At 42.3% G+C, this 23,341-nt stretch overlaps 2 protein-coding genes across 2 annotated transcripts in view; both read right to left on the bottom strand.

Moving 5' to 3' along the window:
• Positions 1-6: 6 nt before the first annotated feature.
• LOC144524017 (uncharacterized) lies at positions 7-12,707 on the bottom strand. The gene is made up of 2 exons (XM_078259966.1): positions 12,516-12,707; positions 7-2,466 (listed from the first exon to the last, which is right to left on the bottom strand). The coding sequence occupies exons 1-2, from the start codon at positions 12,606-12,608 to the stop codon at positions 1,345-1,347; spliced, it is 1,215 nt and encodes a 404-aa protein (XP_078116092.1). The 5' UTR covers positions 12,609-12,707; the 3' UTR covers positions 7-1,344.
• A 6,833-nt stretch (positions 12,708-19,540) lies between these two features.
• Positions 19,541-23,341, bottom strand: part of LOC144524870 (uncharacterized) — a 29,894-nt gene continuing 26,093 nt past the window's right edge. Inside the window, exon 4 of the mRNA XM_078261385.1 lies at positions 19,541-22,116. Within this exon, the coding sequence (XP_078117511.1) occupies positions 20,911-22,116 (1,206 nt within the window). The 3' untranslated portion in view covers positions 19,541-20,910. The remainder of the gene's footprint in view (positions 22,117-23,341) is intronic.

Below are 23,341 nucleotides of genomic sequence, written 5' to 3'. Positions count from 1 at the left end.
GTTCCGGTTTGAGAAGCCACAGTCAGCGGAGCGCTGTTACATTACATGTTATTTAGCTGACACTTTTATCCAAAGCAACTTACAATTGATCTATCTATCTATCTATCTAGATATCTACATATATATCAGAGGCTGCACACCTCTGGAGCAACTAGGGGTTAAGGGTCTTGCTCAGGGACACATTGGTTGATGTATCTCAGTGGGATTCAAACCCAGGTCTCCCACACCAAAGGCATGTATCTTATCCACTGCGCCATCACCACCACGGTCTCTCCTCGTCCCAAAAAGAATGCAGTTCAAAAGTAACAGCTCAATACATGAAAATGTGCAGGCTATTGTGATTGGTTAATACTAAGGCGGGAGGAAGCCATGGTTTCAACTTTGGTGCTTCCTGATTGGGGCACAGGCTGGTCCCAGCTTCTTGGCACTCGATGCATCCAATGGTAGAGGACAACACCCTGAAAAGAGATTTTCCGCTCTCCCTTCCCCCTGGGTATTGTTCACTCGTTTACGCCAATGGTGTCACTTTACTGAAGAGGAATTCAAACTGGTTCAGACCCTCAAATGTATGTATGTATCACTATGTGTGTTTTACCCAAGAACAGTCATTCTTTTAAGGGGACTGTTCTCTACAATGCTAGTAAATATTCCTAACAATAGTATGTTGAAAAAAAATCATAAAAAGTCATAGTATAGTATGTCGAAAAAAGTATTTAGTCATAGTTTGTGGGGTAATATCAAGTGTTCAGATTACAGTGAGTCTACATTAATACTCTTCAAGTGACCACACACACACACACGTATGAACCAACATGACCAGCTTCAACTAAATAAGAGGAAACTATAAAAAATATAAACCCAACTCACAATATTCAACAAAACACATGAATACATGAAGTAATAAAGTAAAATATAAATATATATCCAAAACCAATTCCATCTCTTGATGTATATTGTTAATATCATTCAGTTATACAACACAAGATAAAAATGTTTTCAAAAATCAGGTAAAATATGATCAACGTAATCAGTGACCAGAAAGAAGATATTAGGATAAAATGAGACTAAAACTGGTAAATTATTTTCTTCTACAAGCTTCAACCATGAATATCTCATAATCTGATTCCTTGGAAAACGGTTATTTTACACTCATCGTGTTTTTCACTGCACTGATTTTCACTTGTCATCTTTACATGCTTTGTTCTTCTTCCATATCTATCAAGCAGGTTAGTGCCTGCAGTCCTCTGACTGCTCTCTTTTGTTATCTGGGTAGTAAACAGCGTCTTGACTCACGCTATTTGTTCCCTCTCTCCACTCTAACAACAGCTTGGCTTTAGAAAATGTTCAAGAGGAGGCAGTGTGAATGAGTTGGTGTTTTGTAAGGCTACCACTCTGAGAAAAAGTTTTCCCACATTGCTCACACCAGAACGGCTTCTCTTCAGTGTGAACACGTCGGTGGGCCTTTAAGTGAGATAACTGTGTGAAAGCTGCCCCACATTGTTCACAGCTGTATGGTTTATCTCCAGAGTGAATGCGTTGGTGGGCTTTAAGTTTACCCGTCGTCGTGAATGCTGCTCCGCATTGTTCACAGCTGTACGGTTTATCTCCAGTGTGAATGCGTTCATGGGCTTTAAGATTACCCGACGTTGTGAATGCTGCTCCGCATTGTTCACAGCTGTACGGTTTATCTCCAGTGTGAATGCGTCGGTGGACCTTTAAGTGAGATAACTGTGAGAAAGCTGCCCCGCACTGTTCACAGCTGTACGGCTTTTCTCCAGTGTGAACACGTCGGTGGGCCTTTAAGTTGGATAACTGTGAGAAATCTGCCCCACATTGTTCACAGCTGTACAGCTTCTCTCCAGTGTGAATGCGTTGGTGGGATTTAAGTTTAACCGACCTTATGAATGCTTCCCCACATTGGTCACAGCTGTACGGCTTCTCTCCAGTGTGAATGAGTTGATGACTTTTGAGTGCACCTAACTGTGTAAAAGCTGCCCCACATTGGTCACAGCTGTACGGCTTCTCTCCAGTGTGAATGAGTTGATGACTTTTGAGCCCGCCTAACTGTTTGAAATTCGCCCCGCATTGTTCACAGCTGTATGGTTTCTCTCCAGTGTGAATGCGTCGATGAACTTTAAGATTACCCGGCGTTGTGAATGCTGCTCCGCATTGGTCACAGCTGTACGGTTTATCTCCAGTGTGAACGACTTGGTGGACGTTAAAGTGACCACGGTGAGAAAAGGTTTTCCCACATTGTTCACAGCAGAACGGCTTCTTTCCAGTGTGAATGAATTGATGACTTTTGAGCAAACTTAACTGTGTGAAAGCTGCCCCACATTGTCCACAGTTGTATGGTCTCTCTCCACTGTGAACTCTCTGATGAATCTTTAAATTTCTAGATGTTGTGAAGGTCTTGCCACAGTGCTGACAGCTGTGATGTGCGAGTCCGCCTCTTCCTCTCCGTTTCTATAGGAACAGACAGAGAGTTAGACGCAATGGAGCGATACACATGCAAACATACTTACATATGCTAAGATGTTTACATTTGCTAACATGCCAATCCATGCTAACACATGCTTATATATGCTAACATATGTAAGCATACACACCTTTACAACAACTTGTTGATATTCTAAAACATATTTAAAATGTCAGATTAGGTGTCCCTCAAGAACCGCGTGTCTAACAGTAGTTCCGCATTACATTAATTAATTTGCACGCAAGTTTTATTTATTTTTATACCGTGTATTCTCCATGTAAATTCATGTACCAAACTAAGACGCCCGTACCGTTTCAGTTCAATACAAATACATGTTCCACCCCTACTATATATATATATATATATATGAAAAAAATGCTGTAAACTAAGAATACTTTCAAAAATGGAAGTGTTTTCATCAATTAACCAAATGCAGTGAATGAACAGAAGAGAAATCTAAATCAAATCAATATTTGGTGTGACCACCCTTTGTCTTCTAGACAGCATCAATTCTTCTAGGTACACTTGAAGGAACTCGGCTGGGATTTAGCCTATTATGGATGAGAAGTCAGTAAAATAGCACAACAGCAACAGGATCCAGATGCAGTACAGCCTGACAGCCAGCCTGGCAACATAGTGAGTATTAGGGCTTTGACTTTTGCCCCAAAATCATATTCGTAGTTCATTTGAATATTTAATAACAGTATTTTGACCATTAAATGCCATCAGTAAGACCTACATTGATATCAAACTTAAGATGTATGTTCTGTCCACCAGAGGGCAGTGTATCAGTCAATATCAACAGGCAGGAAATTATGTTTTCAGAAGAAAAAACACACTGCCACGACTGTTTTTTTTAAATTAAAAGTCAGACCCTGGATTAAACACAAACAGTATGCTTTTGACAGGAAGTTTGGAGCTTTCACCGTAGCCTACGTAAGTGGTCTGATGTTTATACTTGTGCGCCGGTGTGTGCGTTGAGCCGGCGTGTGTGTGTGTGTGTGTGTGTGTGTGTGTGTGTGTGTAGAGTGAGTGAGTGATAGTGATTATCTTCAGAGTGAGTAGTGACTCTAGAGTCATAGTGAGAGAACCAAAGTGTCTCTCCTGTTCTTTCTGACCACGGTGAGATCTGGAGCAGGAGAAGTTAACCCTCTCCTTGATGTCATGTTGTTGATGGAGAAGGAGAACCAGGAGAAGTTAACCTCTCCTTGATGTCATGTTGTTGATGGAGAAGGAGAACCAGGAGAAGTTAACCTCTCCTTGATGTCATGTTGTTGATGGAGAAGAGAACCAGGAGAAGTTAACCCTCTCCTTGATGTCATGTTGTTGATGGAGAAGGAGAACCAGGAGAAGTTAACCCTCTCCTTGATGTCATGTTGTTGATGGAGAAGAGAACCAGGAGAAGTTAACCCTCTCCTTGATGTCATGTTGTTGATGGAGAAGGAGAACCAGGAGAAGTTAACCCTCTCCTTGATGTCATGTTGTTGATGGAGAAGGAGAACCTGGAAATGAGTCGGGGGAAATGCAACGCTACCAAGCCACGGCCGAGCGTCGCCGCGACGTATAGTTACATTTTGAAATGCGTGAAAAAGCCTCGGAAGCAAACACATTTACAAAAAATAATGCCCATAACAGGGTCGAATATTAAGGGCTGCCTAATATTCGTTCGAATATCATAATTTTTTTAAATATTTGAATTATATTGAAATAAAGTTCTGAGTCTAAAGGAAAGGAAATCTAAATTAGGGCTGAAACAATTACTGGAATAATTAACTGGAGGCAAATTCTCTGCCTCAAAGCTTCGTTTAATTCAGTCGCAGATAGTGTGCTTTAGAGAAATGCAGTTGGTTGAGTAGAAAGTACTTCTTTCCATTGTTGCTAAAGTGAAGAGAACTGACAGTTTGTGCAGAGTGGTGCAAGAGGAAGTCGGCCGACCACAAACCGTTGAACCCCAGCTGCATATCCTGTATGGCACATGGTGTGTTTCCTGTAAGCTTTTGGTGTATTGCCTGGCAAAAAAGATGAAATTAGAGTGAACTCCCCTGAGCGGCGTCTATGAGGGGAGGGAGATGAATTGTGTATAAAAGAGAAGCTTTGCAAGTCAAAGCACCTCTTTTTTAGGGAAGGACCAGACTCCTTGTGCTCACAGCACAAAGGGTCAGGGCCTACAATCGGGAAGGAACACTCGTCGAGCCTATCCCGTACGGAGTGTGGCACGTAGGGACAGAATAGGGTATCTCGTGCCTTCGGGCAGTGGGACTTAGAAGATGTATTAAACCTCTCAGCACTCGGAGGGAAACTCATAGAATCAGATTGGTTTTGAGTGTAGTGCATTTTATTTTTACACTGCTGTGTTAGCTTTGCTTTTCTTTATAAAATAAATAAAAATACCTGAGCTTGTGTTGGGCTAGGAAACTGATCAATGTATGTATAAATAGGAGTAACTCGATGATAGAGTCTCTTCTTTTTGGGTCATTTTGTACTGAAAGAATCTCCGTATTAGAGCATTAATTTTATTCTGTTAGGGACTTTTTTGTTCATTTTCTTTCTGTTTAGCTTTTTGCCTTTTTTAACTTTCTGCTTTAATAAAAATAAAAATACCTGAGTTCAAGTTTGAACTAGGGAACAAAACCCGCGTATCTGTTTTGTGCCTTTTTGGAAGACTTATTTTTTTCCTCTTTCTTCAACTCTGTCAAGCGGTAGGGGAACACCCCTGCGATCGATTTTGACAGCAAGCCTCCTCTCAACTCATCGGAGACTGCATTTTTCAGCCGATTTGAACTTTTGGTGATTCCGCGAAGTGCAGCTTTAAACTGTGGGTATTACTGAAAAATCATATGGTTATGAAGCTTCCCTCGGGCAATACTTTTTCTGTATAGGAAGTTAAAACGCCCGTGAATAAGGGGACATCTAGGGTGTTAATCAAAGTCTCTTGCCTCGCCTTCGGGTTCCCTGACCCAGGCAAGGACCCTTTAGTATGGGTGTGCGTGTCAAACTTAAAAACAGGAAAGTATCCGAAGTAACTCCTTTTATATATGCCAAAACATCCGCTCCGCTGACAGTAACTGGTGTTAACTGTACAGCAGAAGAGGGCATAGTAGAACGAGGGTTATCGAGGGGAAGATATAAGAGGAGTTAGCTTTTAAAATAAAAGTGATACGAAGTCTCGATAACTCACATCGTTCATCACGATGCACACAACATTCATTGGCGCGATGGCAGAGAGCCAAGATACCGCCAGGAAAAGGCAATAATGTCAAAGGTTTGGGATCATTTTAAACTGAAAAAAGAAGACAAGGTACAATGTCCATCCATCCATCTTCGTCCACTTATCCGGTTTCGGGTCGCGGGGGTAGCAGCTCCAGCAGGACACTCCAAACTTCCCTTTCCCGAGCCACATTAACCAGCTCCGACTGGGGGATCCCGAGGCGTTCCCAGGCCAGGTTGGAGATATAATCCCTCCACCTAGTCCTGGGTCTTCCCCGAGGCCTCCTCCCAGCTGGACGTCCCTCCACCTAGTCCTGGGTCTTCCCCGAAGCCTCCTCCCAGCTGGACGTGCCTGGAACACCTCCCTAGGGAGGCGCCCAGGGGGCATCCTTACAAGATGCCCGAACCACCACAACTGGCTCCTTTCAACGTGAAGGAGCAGTGGCTCTACTCCAAGCTCCTTCCGGATGACTGAGCTTCTCACCCTATCTCGAAGGGAGACGCCAGCCACCCTCCTGAGGAAACCCATTTCGGCCGCTTGTACCCTGGATCTTGTTCTTTCGGTCATGACCCAGCCTTCATGACCATAGGTGAGGGTAGGAACGAAAACTGACCAGTAGATTGAGAGCTTTGCCTTCTGGCTCAGCTCTCTTTTTGTCACAACAGTGCGATAAATTTAATGTAATACCACCCCCACTGCGTCGATTCTCCGACCAATCTCCCGCTCTGTTGTCCCCTCACTCGCGAACAAGATCCCAAGGTACTTGAACTCCTTCACTTGGGGTAAGGACTCATTCCCTACCTGGAGAAGGCACTCCATCGGTTTCCTGTTGAGAACCATGGCCTCAGATTTAGAGGTGTTCGATCCGAAGTTCGACTATCGGCCGAACCCTCCTTTCCAGCACCTTGGAGTAGACTTTACCGGGGAGGCTGAGAAGTGTGATACCCCTGTAATTGGCACACACCCTCTGATCCCCCTTTTTGAACAGGGGAACCACCACCCCAGTCTGCCACTCCTTAGGCACTGTCCCAGACTTCCACGCAATGTTGAAGAGGCGTGTCAACCAAGACAACCCCTCCACACCCAGAGCTTTAAGCATTTCTGGACCGATCTCATCAATCCCGGGTGCTTTGCCACTGTGGAGTTGTTTGACTACCTCAGTGACTTCCACCAGGGAAATTGACGACAATCCCCCATCATCCTCCAGCTTTGCCTCTGACATAGAGGGCGTATTAGCTGGATTTAGGAGTTCCTAAGTGCTCCTTCCACCGCCCTATTACCTCCTCAGTTGAGGTCAACAGCGTCCCTTCCTTACTGTACACAGATTGGATGGTTCCCCGCTTCCCCCTCCTGAGGTGGCGAACGGTTTTCCAGAAGCACCTTGGTGCCGACCGAAAGTCCTTCTCCACGTCCTCCCCGAACTTCTCCCACACACGCTGCTTTGCCTCTTTCACGGTAGAGGCTGCAGCCCTTCGGGCCCTTCTGTACCTTGCAACTGCCTCCGGAGTTGAAAGTCTGTCGGACAGGTGCCTCTTCCAGACGTTCCCAATTCACCCGCACTACCCGTTTGGGCTTACCAGGTCTGTCCAGACTCTTCCCCCACCCCCTGACCCAACTCACCACCAGATGGTGATCGGTTGACAGCTCCGCCCCTCTCTTCACCCGAGTGTCCAAAACATACGGCCTCAGATCAGATGAAATGATTATAAAATCGATCATTGACCTTTGGCCTAGGGTGCTCTGGTACCAAGTACACTTATGAGCATCCCTATGATCGAACATGGTGTTCTTTATAGACAATCCATGACTAGCACAGAAGTCCAACAACAAACAACCACTCTGGTTTAGGCTGTTCCTCCCAATCACGCCTCTCCATGTATCTCCATCATTGCCCACGTGCGCGTTGAAGTCCCCCAGCAGAACTATGTCCCCCACTGGACCCCCATACAGGACTCCATTCAAGGTCTCCAAGAAGGCCGAATACTCTGAACTCGTTTGGTGCATATGCACAAACAACAGTCAGAGTTTCCGACCCTCTCGTCCACCGGGGTAAACTCCAATGTAGCGGTGCTCAGCCGGGGGCTTGTGAGTATCCACACACACGCCCGGCGCCTCACACTCTGGGCAACTCCGGAGAAGAAAAGAGTCCAACTCCTATCCAGGAGTATGGTTCCAGAACTGAGACTATGCGTCGAGGTAAGCCCCACCAGATTCAACAGGTAGCGCTCCATCTCCCGCACAAGTTCTGGCTCCTTCCCCCACAGAGAGGTGACATTCCACGTCCCCAGAGCCAGCGTCTGCTGCCCAGGTCTGGTCCGTCGAGGCCCCTGACCTTCACCGCCACCCACGTGGCAGCGCACCCGACCCCAGCGGTTCCTCCCACAGGTGGTGGGCCCATGGGATGGAGAGGGAGGTGCCACGTAGCTTTTTCGGGCTGTGCCCGGCTGGGCTCCGTGGCAAACCCGGCAACCAGGCGCTCGCTGACGGGTACAATGTGCATACTGCAAAGCAGAATTTGCGTACCACAACAGCACAACTATGATCCAACACCTGAGCCAAAAAACATCCTGTTGTTAAGGTCAGCTCACCAAGCCCAGCCGACACAGGGTAACGTATTGATGTTAGCTTAACGCACTAGCGCTAGCTAGAAAGTGCAGTATTTTTAGCGGTTGTAGCCTATTATCGTGAGTTGATATGACTAGATATGATGACTAGACACTGATGTTAAGTTGTGGAAACTTTAAGTAGTAAACTAATTTATGTTAAATTGGAAGTGAGCAGTATAATAGGCCTACACCGAAGAACCCCCGAACACGCACAGACACAGGCACACGCACAGTGTTAGGTTACCTAACCAAATAGGCCTATCGCAGACATAATTTTTATAGGTTATTTGGTAGTTAAATGCTGCAGATGCACAAATCTACATAAAATCGATATATTAATTTACATTGAAGTGAGTAGTGCTGGTTCACAGCATGGTATTTGTTGTGCATATTAATAATATAATACTATATAATTCCCAGCACATCACAGAGGCATATGGACAGCTTTGTTTGGAAAGCTCCCTCATGCTCAGTTGAAGAAGCTGTAATGTTTACAGACAGCATTTTGAACATGCTCATTACAGACATGCGCCCACTGTCCATGGTGGAGGACAAAGGATTTCAAAATAGGATTTCCACTTTCAATCCCAAGTACACCATTTCTTCAAGAACTTACTTCACAAATATGATGGAGAAAAAGTACCAAGAAATCACAGACAAATTGAAGAATGTCCTTAAGGAGACAGAGTGTGTTGCACTTACAGACATTTGCAAGCCGGTGTTAGTTAGCTAACGTTAGCTTGATAACTCCACCTTAACGTTACCTCCTCGCCACATCGTTGACAGAAAACAAGCCGAATACAGATGTCACTCATGGAGATAGCAGTGCGTGTTGTGTGGATGAAGCATGAAGTTAATCTGACTCATTTGGCGGCTGGCTCTCTGCCTCGTAGCGTTATTACTCTGCTGCTCGTTTGTCCCTCAGTTATTGTAAAACCTCAGCTCCGTGACTCGCCAGATTAAATGTCAGCTAATAATCAACTGTAAAGTAGCTACACCTTTTAAAGGATCCCTGGGTAAATCAGCCTCTGCTGGGTAGAAAGAGACATTGTAGAAGAAAAAAAACACCATTTAGTGGCAAAATCCATTGTTATGTCTACAACATTATTTTAGATATAATATAAGTTTAAGTCACTACTACCTCTGGTGATACACTGCGTGCAAAGTATTACTGTATTATGAGTCTGGAGATCCTGTTTTCTTGTTGAAGGGGAAATCTATTGTTGGGATACGTTTGTTTCTATTAATTCTAACGGTTTGTTTGAATTAGCAAAACACAAAAAAATATAAAATGATAAATCTTTACCCGGACAAGTGACACATTTAGAAGTTTGTTTTGTGATTACAGCTACTGAGGCCAAATGGCTGATTATTTATTTTATATATACATTTTTTATAAATTGTATACCTTTGTTATTTTTTATTCTTACAATCCTTTGTTCCCTTTTGTCTTAAGAAGACAAATCTAAGGTCAAAATAGCCTTTACTATTAAAGTTGTATTTCATAGTTTTATATGTTATACATATTCCACAGTAAGTTGACATTACTGCATTATTATTAATTTGTTTCTGCAATGTCATGAGACACTTAAATGCACTAAATGGGCTTAGTTTTGATAGCCAATAAAAGTGTTAATAAATACCTTTATTTCCATTGTCTTCTTCTGTGGTTTAATAATGCAAAATCATTTTTTATCCGATTAATCGATAAAATAATCGCTGGAATATTCGATTCCAAAAATAATCGTTAGCTGCAGCCCTAATCTAAATTATGCACAATTCCTGCTGTGCTAATCAATGGGTGGTTTACAGAATTCACAAACTGTCAGATATCTGTACACACGACATCTGAAGAAACTAATAGAGCTGGCAGATGGCTCTACCTGGACTAAATATGGCCCTGATACAGGCTCTACCTGGACTAAATATGGCCCTGATACAGGCTCTACCTGGACTAAATATGGCCCTGATACAGGCTCTATCTGGACTACATATGGCCCTGATACAGGCTCTATCTGGACTACATATGGCCCTGATACAGGCTCTATCTGGACTAAATATGGCCCTGATACAGGCTCTATCTGGACTACATATGGCCCTGATACAGGCTCTATCTGGACTAAATATGGCCCTGATACAGGCTCTATCTGGACTAAATATGGCCCTGATACAGGCTCTATCTGGACTACATATGGCCCTGATACAGGCAGGGCTCTATCTGGACTAAACATGGCACTGATACAGGCTCTATCTGGACTAAACATGGCCCTGATACAGGCTCTATCTGGACTAAATATGGCCCTGATACAGGCTCTACCTGGACTAAACATGGCCCTGATACAGGCTCTATCTGGACTAAATATGGCCCTGATACAGGCTCTACCTGGACTAAACATGGCCCTGATACAGGCTCTACCTGGACTAAACATGGCCCCGATACAGGCTCTACCTGGACTAAATATGGCCCCGATACAGGCTCTACCTGGACTAAACATGGCCCTGATACAGGCTCCATCTGGACTAAATATGGCCCTGATACAGGCTCTATCTGGACTAAACATGGCCCTGATACAGGCTCCATCTGAACTCCTTGAACATGTCTTTACATAATTAAAACATGTTATTGTCAATGTCAAATGCTTTCAATAAATTAATTGAAGGAGTCATTTAATAATTAAATCGTGAACAGGGCTGAATCGAGATCGTGATTTTATAACGATTTATGGTGCAGGCCATTGTCCCACTTCATCTCCGGTGCCAGTGCAACCATTTCTAACCATCTAAACAACTGCAACAGAAGGATTTAAATCAAACTTGTGACAGCAACAGTGACAAGTAATGCATGTTAATAAAATCAAAGCAGAACACATTCAGAAGACAACAGAATAACTGTTAAACACGTTGATTTTGGTTCAGAGCGACAACTGATTTAACACATTAGCCTGGCTGTTAGCCTGCTCTTCTATCCCTGGCTGTCTGGACCTCTGTCTCTCACTGTTGCCTGAGAAGACAGCCACTGGTATACAATCACTTTATTTTTACTTTCATCAAACGTCCCTAATTCACCAATATGTACAATACTACTACAGACATTCCTGCTCTAATGTCGTCTACTTTGGTATGTATTAGTCAAGCATTAGGCTCGTTAGAGATGAGCCAGGTCCGCGCAGAATCGATCACTGGCGATCGCTGCCCAATGCATGCTGGGTACATTTTACTTTTCTTTTTTTAACTCTGGGTAGAGTTACTTTTCACCAACTGCAAGACCCAGGCGGACCCAGAGCATGCTGGGAAACGCCGGCCTCTCAGCTGATCTAACAGCTGATTGGTTCAGAATCGACTCAACATGATGACGTTTTATATAAACTTTTTATTGATTTTGATTTGGAAGGATTTTAACTGCTATTTGTCTGATTTAAAGGCTTATTCTGTACAGAACACCTGTTGTGTGGCTGATAGTTACGTTTAGAAGTCAGAGACACTAAATCTGTTCAGATTACAGATCATCTACAGTCTGTTAATTAAAATCAGCACCAGATCACATGTAGAGCATGTTGACAGCTACTCTGTCATAACTAAAACAGCTGGAGACGGTGTACAGGCTGATATTTGGGTCTGATAACATGTTATTAAATCAGAATCGGACCACAGTGTTTCTGTGACTTCCTGTTCAGCCTGAAGGCTGCTGGAATCAGCTGGAAAATGTCTGACTTGACAGCTGATTTTTGTCCCCCCCCCCAGCTGCTGCCGTCTGCTCTCGTCTACTTTACAGGTGAGGAGCAGTTCATCTCCAGCGAGCCTATATCACAGCTCTCTTCATAGCGCTGTGTTCACAAAGCAGTACAACGCTTTCATTTCCTATACATTCTTCACAATAAAAGCTCCTGGTTACTTTGTTACATGCATGCTTTTATTTTGAAGAGGAAACATAAGGAAATGTTGCTCTTCATCAGCAGTAACTTAATAAGACTCCTATAAACGGAGCCGAAATGTAAACCAAAGCAGATATCAACTAGAAACTAAACTAACCACAGAGATTCAGTTAGAAGCTACAAACGGACTGAGAGCTGAACACACCGAGACTTTTAAAAACCTGTTTTTACGCCTATGGCCCCTTTTTACACGGAGAGAAGCATGTGTGCTAATGCACACAGAGCCACATGTTTCCATGAGAGTCGGCCATCTTGTGTCTTTAGTGTGCTTGTTGTGTCCGAACACTGACCTGAACACCGCTGCTATCAGAGGCCGAGCCTGCTGCTGCTCTTCTGGGGACCTTGTTGCTCCGCTGCTCCGGCTTCTGCTGCTCCTCCTCCATTCCGCTCTTGTTCTTGTCCTGGTCTCTGAAATCCAGCAGCTCTCCACTGGGACTGCTGACTCACTCCGGGTTCCAAGACTGACATGGCTGCAGCCTGGAGCCTTTTCAAAGTAAAAGCTCGCGTCTGCTCCACTATGTCACCTTCCTAATTTGGTGTTTTTTAACTAAACAGTAACTGCAATCATACAGATGAATATGAATATGAATATATATATATATATATATATATAAAATCAGATATATAACAAATGTAACAATAATATAGAATATTAAGAATAATATGCAAATAAAATATAGAATAAATATTCTAAATAACACAAATCCTTTATCAGACAAATGTGAGAATCTAATAATTACACTATAATATATATATATATAGATATATATATCTATATATATATATATATCTATATACTATAGCACTAAGAACAGAAAACACAAACTCAAACTAAAACCTGACCTTTCTGTGCAAATAGATGTCCCTCTCTCAGTTAAGCTCATTAATGAGCAGCGATGAATGTATGACCATGAATTTATTAATGTATATCTGTGGCTGAATGTATGTATGGATAATATGAATGGAGGAATTAATGTATATTTGCAATGGATTATAAGGATATTTATGAATGGATAATGATTTATTTTTAGGACTGAATGCATGGATGCTTATGGAAGTAGGAACGATTGTAAGGCATGTATGGTAGGACAGAAGAATGTAGGAAGGACGGCTTTTTATTGTATTCTATAGAAAATGGTAATTTGCAATTTGCACAGCTGTTTGAGTATCCTCGATGTTCCATGTACATCTGTACATCTGTCTTCTACCTGTTGAACCCTGTGCTTGTTGTGTCTCTGTTGTAACTCTTGCAGCAATTTCTCTCAGTGTCCAAAACGAATGTGTCCTTAGGGAGACTAATACAGATACTTTGACTTTGGCCTTCCTTGATGTAAAATCATCAATGATGTCATCTTATGAAATCTGCTCCCCTATTGGGTGATTGATACTGAAGGAAAGGCCAGTGATCTGTTCCTGGGACATGGTTGACCTCAGGTATGACTTGATCAACTCTAGTTTTGAAAAGCTCCTCTCTGGAGCCCCAGTGACTGGCAGAGGAAGGTCAACCCAGAGAGCAGTCCAAGAGTTGGGGTAGATCTCCGATAGATCCTTATCATCCCCCGTTCCCCCCCTTGTCGGGACCGTTCCATTTGGGAGATCAAGCAACATAAGGTGTTTTCCTCCGTGGGTGCTCACGGGGGCACGCCCTTTAAAAAAAAGTAGTCAAAAATGTTTGCATTTCAGACGGCAGACAGGAACACACACGCCTAGACTTGATAATAAAGCCGTGAAGTAGGCAAGGCTCTTTCACCTCAGGACAGGATGGAGATGAAAAGTTGAACTGACACATAACCACGATCAGCTTCGCTTTGGGTGCTCAGTATTAGAGGAGCACCAACGGTATCGGCGCCTATGACCAGCACCCCGTCTGACCCAGAGGTGAACTGTCCCCCCCCCCCTTTCCCCTTCTCACAACTTATCTGTTCAGTGTGCACACGGCACCTTCTCAGCAAGCAGGGGCGCCAATTTGCCAATTCCCCACACGGTGAAATGATAGATAATACACACGGTGAAATGATAGATAATACACACGGTGAAATGATAGATAATACACACGGTGAAATGATAGATAATACAGTAGAAAAGGAGTTTTTTTTCCATGTGTCATGAAAAAAATGCTTCGCCTATGCCAAAAACTGCTACTTTTTTAACTAAACAGTAACAGCAATCATACAGATGGATAAAATACTCATAAAAATATGCAGACTATCATGCTAATGAATAAAATACTTAAACATTTGTCTATAAAATGAATGCAGACTATAGACAAACTAAAAATCCATTCATTCTAAGGCTGCAACCTGGAGCCTCCCGTCTCATGCCCTCTCACCTTGCTGATAAGAAAACGTATTTGCAGCAGTTTCCCAGTGAAGTGTGAAAACAATATAGAATATAAAAATAAAAAGGAGTCTTGGAAAGAGTGTAACGTCTTTATTTTTTTATTCTTGTGTGTGCAGATCCTCGTTATCCCTCCTCAGGAAATCCTGCCCTTAGTTGGCAGAAATGCAGAATCCAGGGTGGGGATCTTCAGAATATATCCCCCCCGCAGCTCACCCCCCCTTCCTCTTCCAACGTAACCTGTGGCTATAGAACTAAAGCATACTCACCTTTCTCTATCATACAGTGGTTAGATTTAGACTAACAGCCATCCAGTTTCAAAGCCCATTATCCAGTATAAATACCCAGCATGCACCTCTTGTGTGGACAATAGCACTGGGAGCAGTTCAGCACTGAGTACACTGTCTGCAATTCTGTTTAGGATTTGGTGGAGAACCTGCTCCAATTAGTCACACCTGTATTACAACATTTAGGATCATCAGATTGAACACTATGCTTCATGTGATAAATATGCTGAAATGTTTAAAGTTGGCAACTATCAAAGCATCATTTTTTACTTCCTGTCAAGCCACAGAAAGTGAGCTCTTTCCAGGAAGTTTCCATCGGTGACTATGTCTCTGAAGGAGGAACAGACTAGGGCCAAGGTCATCAGTGCCTTATCACCATCCTTTTCTCCCATCATTCTTTGGAACTGCACATTACAGTGAGGACAAAGACATTTTGGCAACTTTGGCAGCGACTAGCAAGAAGGATTCTGGCTGTGGGTCTCTCTGCTGGGTCTCTTTGTCCTTGCATTTCACTATCATGTACCTGAGAAACAGAGACACACACACACGTTTAATATGCACATGTGAAAAACACACAAAACATTCACACACAGATAGTTTTCTTTACAAACAGACACACACATCCTCACGGATACAGGCAGCATTAAGTGGACACAGAAAATGAAGAGTGATTTAAGACCTTTGCACTCCTCTGTCCCATCTCTCTGCAGTCAGCATCAGCGTCCAGCTGGGCGTCGTAGCGTCTCATGGTCAGCGCCCCCTGCTACCCTCTACCCCGCAGCCCCTAGTTACTGTTGCTAAGGCTGCTGATTGGAGCGACACGTCTTCGCGGCCGCCATTTTGGTACGGAGTAGCCCAAAATGGTACGGAGTAGCCCCGGAGGCGGGAGGTTTATTCACTATTAAAATCAGCATTTCTTACTGACTATTGAACCAATATTGAAGCGGACTGTTTTGTTACAAACACCAGACACAGAGGCGTTCACAGACATTTGGAGGGGCTATTGCTCTAATCTGGAAAAAAGGCACCCCCCCCCCACCCTGTTCAGCCTTCAAAGATGGAGATGTCTCCAGAGGAAACATTATAATTCTGAATAAGTTTTATAATGTACCTTTAAGTTAAGCATCTATCCTTTTCCTTCAATCATAAATGACATTACTTTAGATATAATGAAAGCATGGTATCACAGATTTAATGATAGTGAGAGCGTGTTATTTCCCCTTGGGGATTAATAAAATCATCTTCATATTCTTCTTACTTAGATCACTTGAACTTCAAAGAACTACAACTACCAGCAGTTATGACGGGGTCCAAGCCTCCCCTGGCGCGTGTCCCTCCTGACAACCTGCAGTCTGTGAAACCCGAACCCAAAGCGCAACAGTGGCAAGGCAAACGTCAGGAAATATTGCAAAGTGTGCTCTGCAAGGTCTGTAGTAAATCGAAAATGCAAGCTCTGATAGCATGTACTTTGGACAAGACACGCAAAAGTTGTTTTGTTTGCTAACTAAAAAAATAAGTTTGGTTGTAATTTGAGTATTTTTTTTTAAAGGTCCCATGGCATGAAGATTTCACTTTATGAGGTTTTTTAACATTAATATGAGTTCCCCCCAGCCTGCCTATGGCCCCCCAGTGGCTAGAAATGGTGATAGGTGTAAACCGAGCCCTGGGTATCCTGCTCTGTCTTTGAGAAAATGAAAGCTCAGATGGGCCAATCAGGAATCTTCCCTTTATGACGTCATAAGGGGAAAGGTTACCTCCCCTTTCTCTGCTTTGCCCACCCAGAGAATTTGGCCCACCCATGAGAGAGAGAGACATCATGGCTTTCAAACGAGCAAAGTGGCTGTTGGTCAAGGCCACACCCCCCCCCCCATCCTCTCTCCTCCTCAATAGCATTTAAAGCTACAGACACAGAAATGGCACATCCTAAGGAAAGCTCATTGTGGGACTGGCTCAATAAAAGAGACTTCAGATACAGTATTAGGGGACCACTAAGGTCTATATAAAAGAGACTTCAGATACAGTATTAGGGGACCACTAAGGTCTATATAAAAGAGACTTCAGATACAGTATTAGGGGACCACTAAGGTCTATATAAAAGAGACTTCAGATACAGTATTAGGGGGACCACTAAGGTCTATATAAAAGAGACTTCAGATACAGTATTAGGGGACCACTAAGGTCTATATAAAAGAGACTTCAGATACAGTATTAGGGGACCACTAAGGTCTATATAAAAGAGACTTCAGATACAGTATTAGGGGGACCACTAAGGTCTATATAAAAGAGACTTCAGATACAGTATTAGGGGACCACTAAGGCCTATATAAAAGAGACTTCAGATACAGTATTAGGGGACCACTAAGGCCTATATAAAAGAGACTTCAGATACAGTATTAGGGGACCACTAAGGTCTATATAAAAGCATCCAAGGAGCACCACGTCATGGGACCTTTAACTGAGCAAAATTCTTTCGAAAAAACATTTTTTATTAAAGGCTGAAGATGTTTCAGGCAGATCAGGCAAAAAAACCCAGGAGTTTGAAAAAGTAGAGTACACTCTTTTAAGTTAGTACACTACTTACGTAAAAGTAGTGTGGACCAAGGTGGCCCGGATTTTTAGAACTGGATCAATATCTAAATGCCTCATGAAGTATCTGGCGGAATCCAAAGTTATGTATTGGTTAGTGCTGTCAAACGATTAAAATATTTAATAATAAATAATTAATGTCATAGTTAAATCGCAATTAATCTCAAATTTTTTATCTATTCTAAATGTCCCTTGCTTTCTTTCAGTCCCATTATTCTTTCTCATTTTAATGCTCTTATTAAACATTGAAAAGCGGATGCAATGCGAATGATATCAGCTAGACCCTCATCCTCCACAACGTTAACAGGCCTACATGCAGTAGCCACCCATTGAGCTATGGCTGCAGTAAGTTTATTCTTAGTTGTGGTATCCATGTGCTTCTGTCTGAAGTCATCCATTGTCGCCTGGCTTTGACGAGGGGGCGGACGGAGAATTACCATCAGTCGTGTGCTTGGCCATCAAGTGGTCTTTCAGACTGGACGTGCTGCGATGATAGCTCAGGTCACAACGACAAAACACACAGATCACTTTGGTCTTGTCAATGGAACCATTTGGCAACTTTTTAAAAGTAAACTTTCCTTATTGGCATCCATTTCGGCGTCTCGCGCTCGCCATCCACTCAAAACCTAACGTTAGCCTACTGCTCTGTTGGCCGGCTGCAAGCCCAAACAAGTGTGTGCAGCGTGCCTGTTGTTCTGTTTCCGGTCTAGCTAGATCCGGTGTGGTGTTGTAGTTTTTCTAACATTACTAGTTGTTGCAACAGCATGTGAAAAAAACTACAAAGTTTGCTAGGCCAAAAACAACGTTAATCTTGCGATAAAAATTCCGCTGTTAAAATGGGTTTGCGTTAACACCGTTAATAACACGTTTATCTGACAGCACTAGTATTGGTAGATCTCCCCTTTCTGGAGGGACTGGCTGGAAAAGGGAATTGTTACACTGGGGGATCTGTATCTCGGCGGCACATTCAAATCCTTTGAGGATGTGGTACAGCAGTTTGGAACCCCCAGGTCTCAACTTTTCAGCTATTAACAACTTTGCCATCTGTTATTGGGGATTTTTGTGTGCATGGAGAGCTCTTTACAATAGGGTTCCAAGCACCGCTGGTACTGAGAGCCACATTGGACCCCTAATTAAACAACAACTGCTTTGCAAAATGAAAATAGTACAAGTGGCTAAGGAATGATTAAAACAGTGAATGAGTAGAAACAGACAGCCTGGTAGATCCAGCTGTCAGGGCATGAGGAGGAGGCAGGAGGACACAGCTATGGTCTGGAAAATGTTCAAGAGGATGCAGTGTGAATACGTTGGTGGACTTTAAGGTTACTACTGTGAGATACACATTGTTAACAGCTGTAAGGTTTCATATTATAGTATGTCAAAAAATCATAAAAAGTCATAGTATAGTATGTCGAAAAAAGTCATAAAGTCATAGTATGCAAAAACAATCATATTATAGTATGTCAAAAAAAAGTCATAGTAATAGTATGTCGAAAAGTCATAAAAATTCATAGAATAGTACGTCAAAAAAAAGTAATAAAAAAGTCATAGTTGATAGATTGAGGCGACGTCCCAGATGACTGATTCAGATGTCTTCAGATTAGATGCAGCTTTATTCAGATACATAACATACACACTCACAGATCAGCTTCTCACTGACCACTAAGTGAACACAGTCCTTTATACAGTTTAGGCCTCACATCTGGAGAACCAGCTGTCAATCACAACCATAAAAACTTAGGGTCCCCCAATTAGGTGGTCTCTGCTGTCGGGTAGGCCCCCGCCAAAGGTCACAGGTGAAGATTACATAAGTTGTTATTCAGCTCTCCTTCACATGAAACATAATAATTAGAGCTGGAGAATATTAGTTCTCATGGCCTCCCAATCCTGTATCATACCCAGAGGTTTCCCATAACTCTCACCACACAGGACCCCCCACATCAACAGTCAGTCATCAGTTGTCATGTGAGGTTCACACACACACATAATAGCCTCATGTAATACATTGTATCTTTGAAAGCATACAGACTTAATATTCAACCTATCAAAAGTATAGCATGTTGAAAAAAAGTCATAAAATGTCATAGTATAGTATGTCGAAAGAAAATCATAAATCATATTATAGTTTGTCGAAAATAGCCATAAAAACTCATATTACAGTATGTCAAAAAAAAGTCATTAAAGGTCGTAGTATAGTTTGTCAAAAAGTCATAGTATAGTATTTCAAAAAGCTATAGTCAGTATAGTACGTCGAAAAGTCGTAGTATAGTATGTCGAAAAAAGTCATAAAAAGTCATAGTATAGTATGTTGAGTATAAGAGGAAAAGAAATGAAAAAAAAATAAACCCAACTCACACATTCTTCAACAAAACACATAAATACATGAAGTAATAAAGTAAAATATAAATTATAGTCATATATCCAAAAACAATTCCATCTCTTGATGTATACTCTGTTAATAACATTCAGTTACACGACACAAGATAAAAATTATTTTAAAAACAATCAGGTAAAATATGATTGATTAATTAATTAATTAACTTAATCAGTGACCAGAAAGAACATATTAGGATAAAATGAGACTAAAACTGGTAAATTTTCTTCTACAAGCTTCAACCATGAATATCTCTCAATCTGATTCCTTGGAAAACGGTTATTTTACACTCATCGTGTTTTTCACTGCACTGATTTTCACTTGTCATCTTTACATGCTCTTTTTTACCCAATGTTATGTGCTCTGACCTATTCCACACTGTTTTTCTTCCATATCTATCATGCAGGTTAGTGCCTGCAGTGGTCCTGGACCTCGGCTACTTTGGGCTCTGACTGCTCTTTTGTTATCTGGGTAGTAAACCCTATGTTATGCTGATGACACTGTACTGTATTGCTCTGCACCCACCTCAGACCAGACCCTCTACCAGTTACAACTTGCTTTTAACACGCTTCAACAGAATCTTTATGATTTAAAACTTGTTTTAAATGCAGAAAAAACTAAAGTCATGCTTTTTCCAAATTCAATATCTAAATCAAATCTGCCTTCTATCCTCATTTCCCAGGGTAGTAAGATTGAATGTGTTTCTAAGTACAGATATCTTGGCATTTTAATTGATGAAGCTCTTTCTTTTACCCTTCATATTCAGCAGCTAGCAAAAAGATTAAAACTCAAACTAGGGTTTTATTTCAGAATCAAATCCTGCCTTTCATTCAAATCTAGAAAGAGGCTGGTCGCTGCCACTTTTATGTCTGTACTTGACTATGGTGACTTTTTATACATGCATGCTTCACCTAAAAGTTTACATGCACTGGACACTGTATACCACGGATCTCTGAGGTTCATCACTGGTTCGAAAGCCCTCAATCACCATTGTTAACTGTGTGGTTAAATAAAGGTAACAACAAACCCACAAACAGCATGTTGACTCACGCTATTTGTTCCCTCTCTCCACTCAAACAACAGCTTGGCTTTAGAAAATGTTCAAGAGGAGGCAGTGTGAATGCGTTGGTGGACTTTAAGGTTACTACCCAGAGAAAAGGCTGCCCCACATTGCTCACACCAGAATGGCTTCTCTCCAGTGTGAATGAGTTGGTGAACTTTAAGGTGAGCACTCTGAGAAAAAGTTTTCCCACATTGCTCACACCAGAACGGCTTTTCTCCAGTGTGAATGCGTCGGTGGGATTTTAAGCTGTCTAACTGTGTGAAAGCTGCTCCACATTGTTCACAGCTGTACGGTTTATCTCCAGTGTGAATGCGTTGGTGGGCTTTAAGGGTACTACTCTGTGAAAACATTTTCCCACATTGCTCACACCAGTACGGCTTCTCTCCAGTGTGAACACGTTGGTGGGATTTTAAGTGAGATAACCGTGTGAAAGCTGCCCCACATTGTTCACAGCTGTACGGTTTATCTCCAGTGTGAATGCGTTGGTGGACTTTAAGGTGACCACTCTTAGAAAAAGTTTTCCCACATTGTTCACAAGAAAATGGCTTCTCTCCAGTGTGAACACGTTGGTGGGATTTTAGGGAACTTTGAACGGTGAAAGCTGCCCCGCATTGTTCACAGCTGTATGGTTTATCTCCAGTGTGAATGAGTTTATGGGCTTTAAGGGTACCATTCTGAGAAAAAGTTTTCCCACATAGTTCACACCGGAACGGCTTCTCTCCAGTGTGAATGAGTTGATGACGTTTGAGCGCACCCAACATTGTGAATGCTGCCTCGCATTGTTCACAGCTGTACGGTTTATCTCCAGTGTGAATGAGTTGATGAGTTTTGAGCACACCTAACGTTGTGAATGCTGCCCCACATTGTCCACAGCTGTATGGTCTCTCTCCAGTGTGAATGAGTTGGTGGTCTTTGAGGGCACCACCACGAGAAAACGTTTTCCCACATTGTTCACACCAGAACGGCTTCTCTCCAGTGTGAATGCGTTGATGGACTTTAAGATTACCCAACGTTCTGAAAGCTGCCCCACATTGTTCACAGCTGTACGGTTTCTCTCCAGAGTGAATGAGTTGATGACGTTTGAGCACACCTAACTGTGTGAATGCTGCCCCACATTGTTCACAGCTGTATGGTCTCTCTCCAGTGTGAACTCTCTGATGAATCTTTAAATATCTAGATGTTGTGAAGGACTTGCCACAGTGCTGACAGCTGTGATGTCCGAGTCCGCCTCTTCCTCTCCGTTTCTATAGAAACAGACAGAGAGTTAGATGCATAATGCTAAAGATGTTTACTAGGGCTGTCAAACTATTATTTTTTTTTAAATTGCGATTAATCACTGAATTTCTATAGTTAATCGCGATTAATTACATATTTTATCACGATTATAATTGTATTATTTAGCATTTCAGAACAGTTTTTAAGTCCATATTAACAATGAAAGCCGTTCTCACCAGAGGATCTTAACTGGGAATCAAATGAATGCAAAGAAAGTGACTTTATGAACTTGACTTTAAGATTTGTAATTATTTATTTACTGTAAACAAAAGAAAAATGTGTGAATCTGTCATTATTGCACCATTCCTCCAAGTCCCTAACTAAAAAACTAAAGATCCCTATCCTTACCAGTAGGGTTGGGTATCGTTTTTTTTTTTTTTTTTTTTTCCCCCCCAATACCGGTGCTAAAGCGATACTTTTAAAATGGTGCCGGTGCCTAAACTGGTACTTTTTAATAAAGTAAAAAAAAGAAAAAAAAAGAAGGGTACTAAACTACAGTCGGCGACTTGTTTATTGCTAAGGCCATGGTCAAAATTAAAGATTTAATAATAATGTAATAACTATAACTTATAACAATAACTTACTTCACCAGTAAATTGCTGTTGAACGACAAAAACAACCACCAGATGGGTAAAGAGTATTTTACAAAAACTATGAATGCACCACGAGGCTACCTATTTTAAGTGAACGCACCATCTGTGTGTTTAATTCCGACAACGGCAGCTGCTGCGCTGCAGAGCAGACTGTTACGTCCCGCTGTTGGAGTCCTCTACAGGAAAATACAGTCACACGTTACACTGTTTAACGTTAGCTGTCAGCATTTTAACCATGTTTAATCCAGCTGCTAGCTAATTGTAGGCTAATGTTACCTGCTGTCAGGTGTAGTGTAAAGTCAGGCACCGAAATGAGGCTCTCGTTACTACCGTTTACTTGGCACCGGTGTCCTATTGGCACCGCGTTTCGGTACCCGACCCTACTTACCAGTCAATATAGTGTGCAGAAACTTCTAAATCATTTTGATTCCTCACTGACGTCCAGTGATCAGCGGTTAATGAGACAGAGTTTGGACTCTGCAGCAGTTCCAGTTTAGCTGCTTTCTCCGTGGAGTACAGGCTGTGTGTGCGTGGGGCTACTGTCCCCCTAGACGGTAATGTATAAGACGGGTCAGAACATGCCAACCGTAGTACGTCTTTA

The sequence above is a fragment of the Sander vitreus genome, chromosome 10, assembly GCF_031162955.1.
Source record: "Sander vitreus isolate 19-12246 chromosome 10, sanVit1, whole genome shotgun sequence".
Lineage (NCBI taxonomy): Eukaryota > Metazoa > Chordata > Actinopteri > Perciformes > Percidae > Sander > Sander vitreus.
Note: the sequence above shows the minus strand (reverse complement) of the source record. Positions and strands in the feature narration are given on the sequence as shown.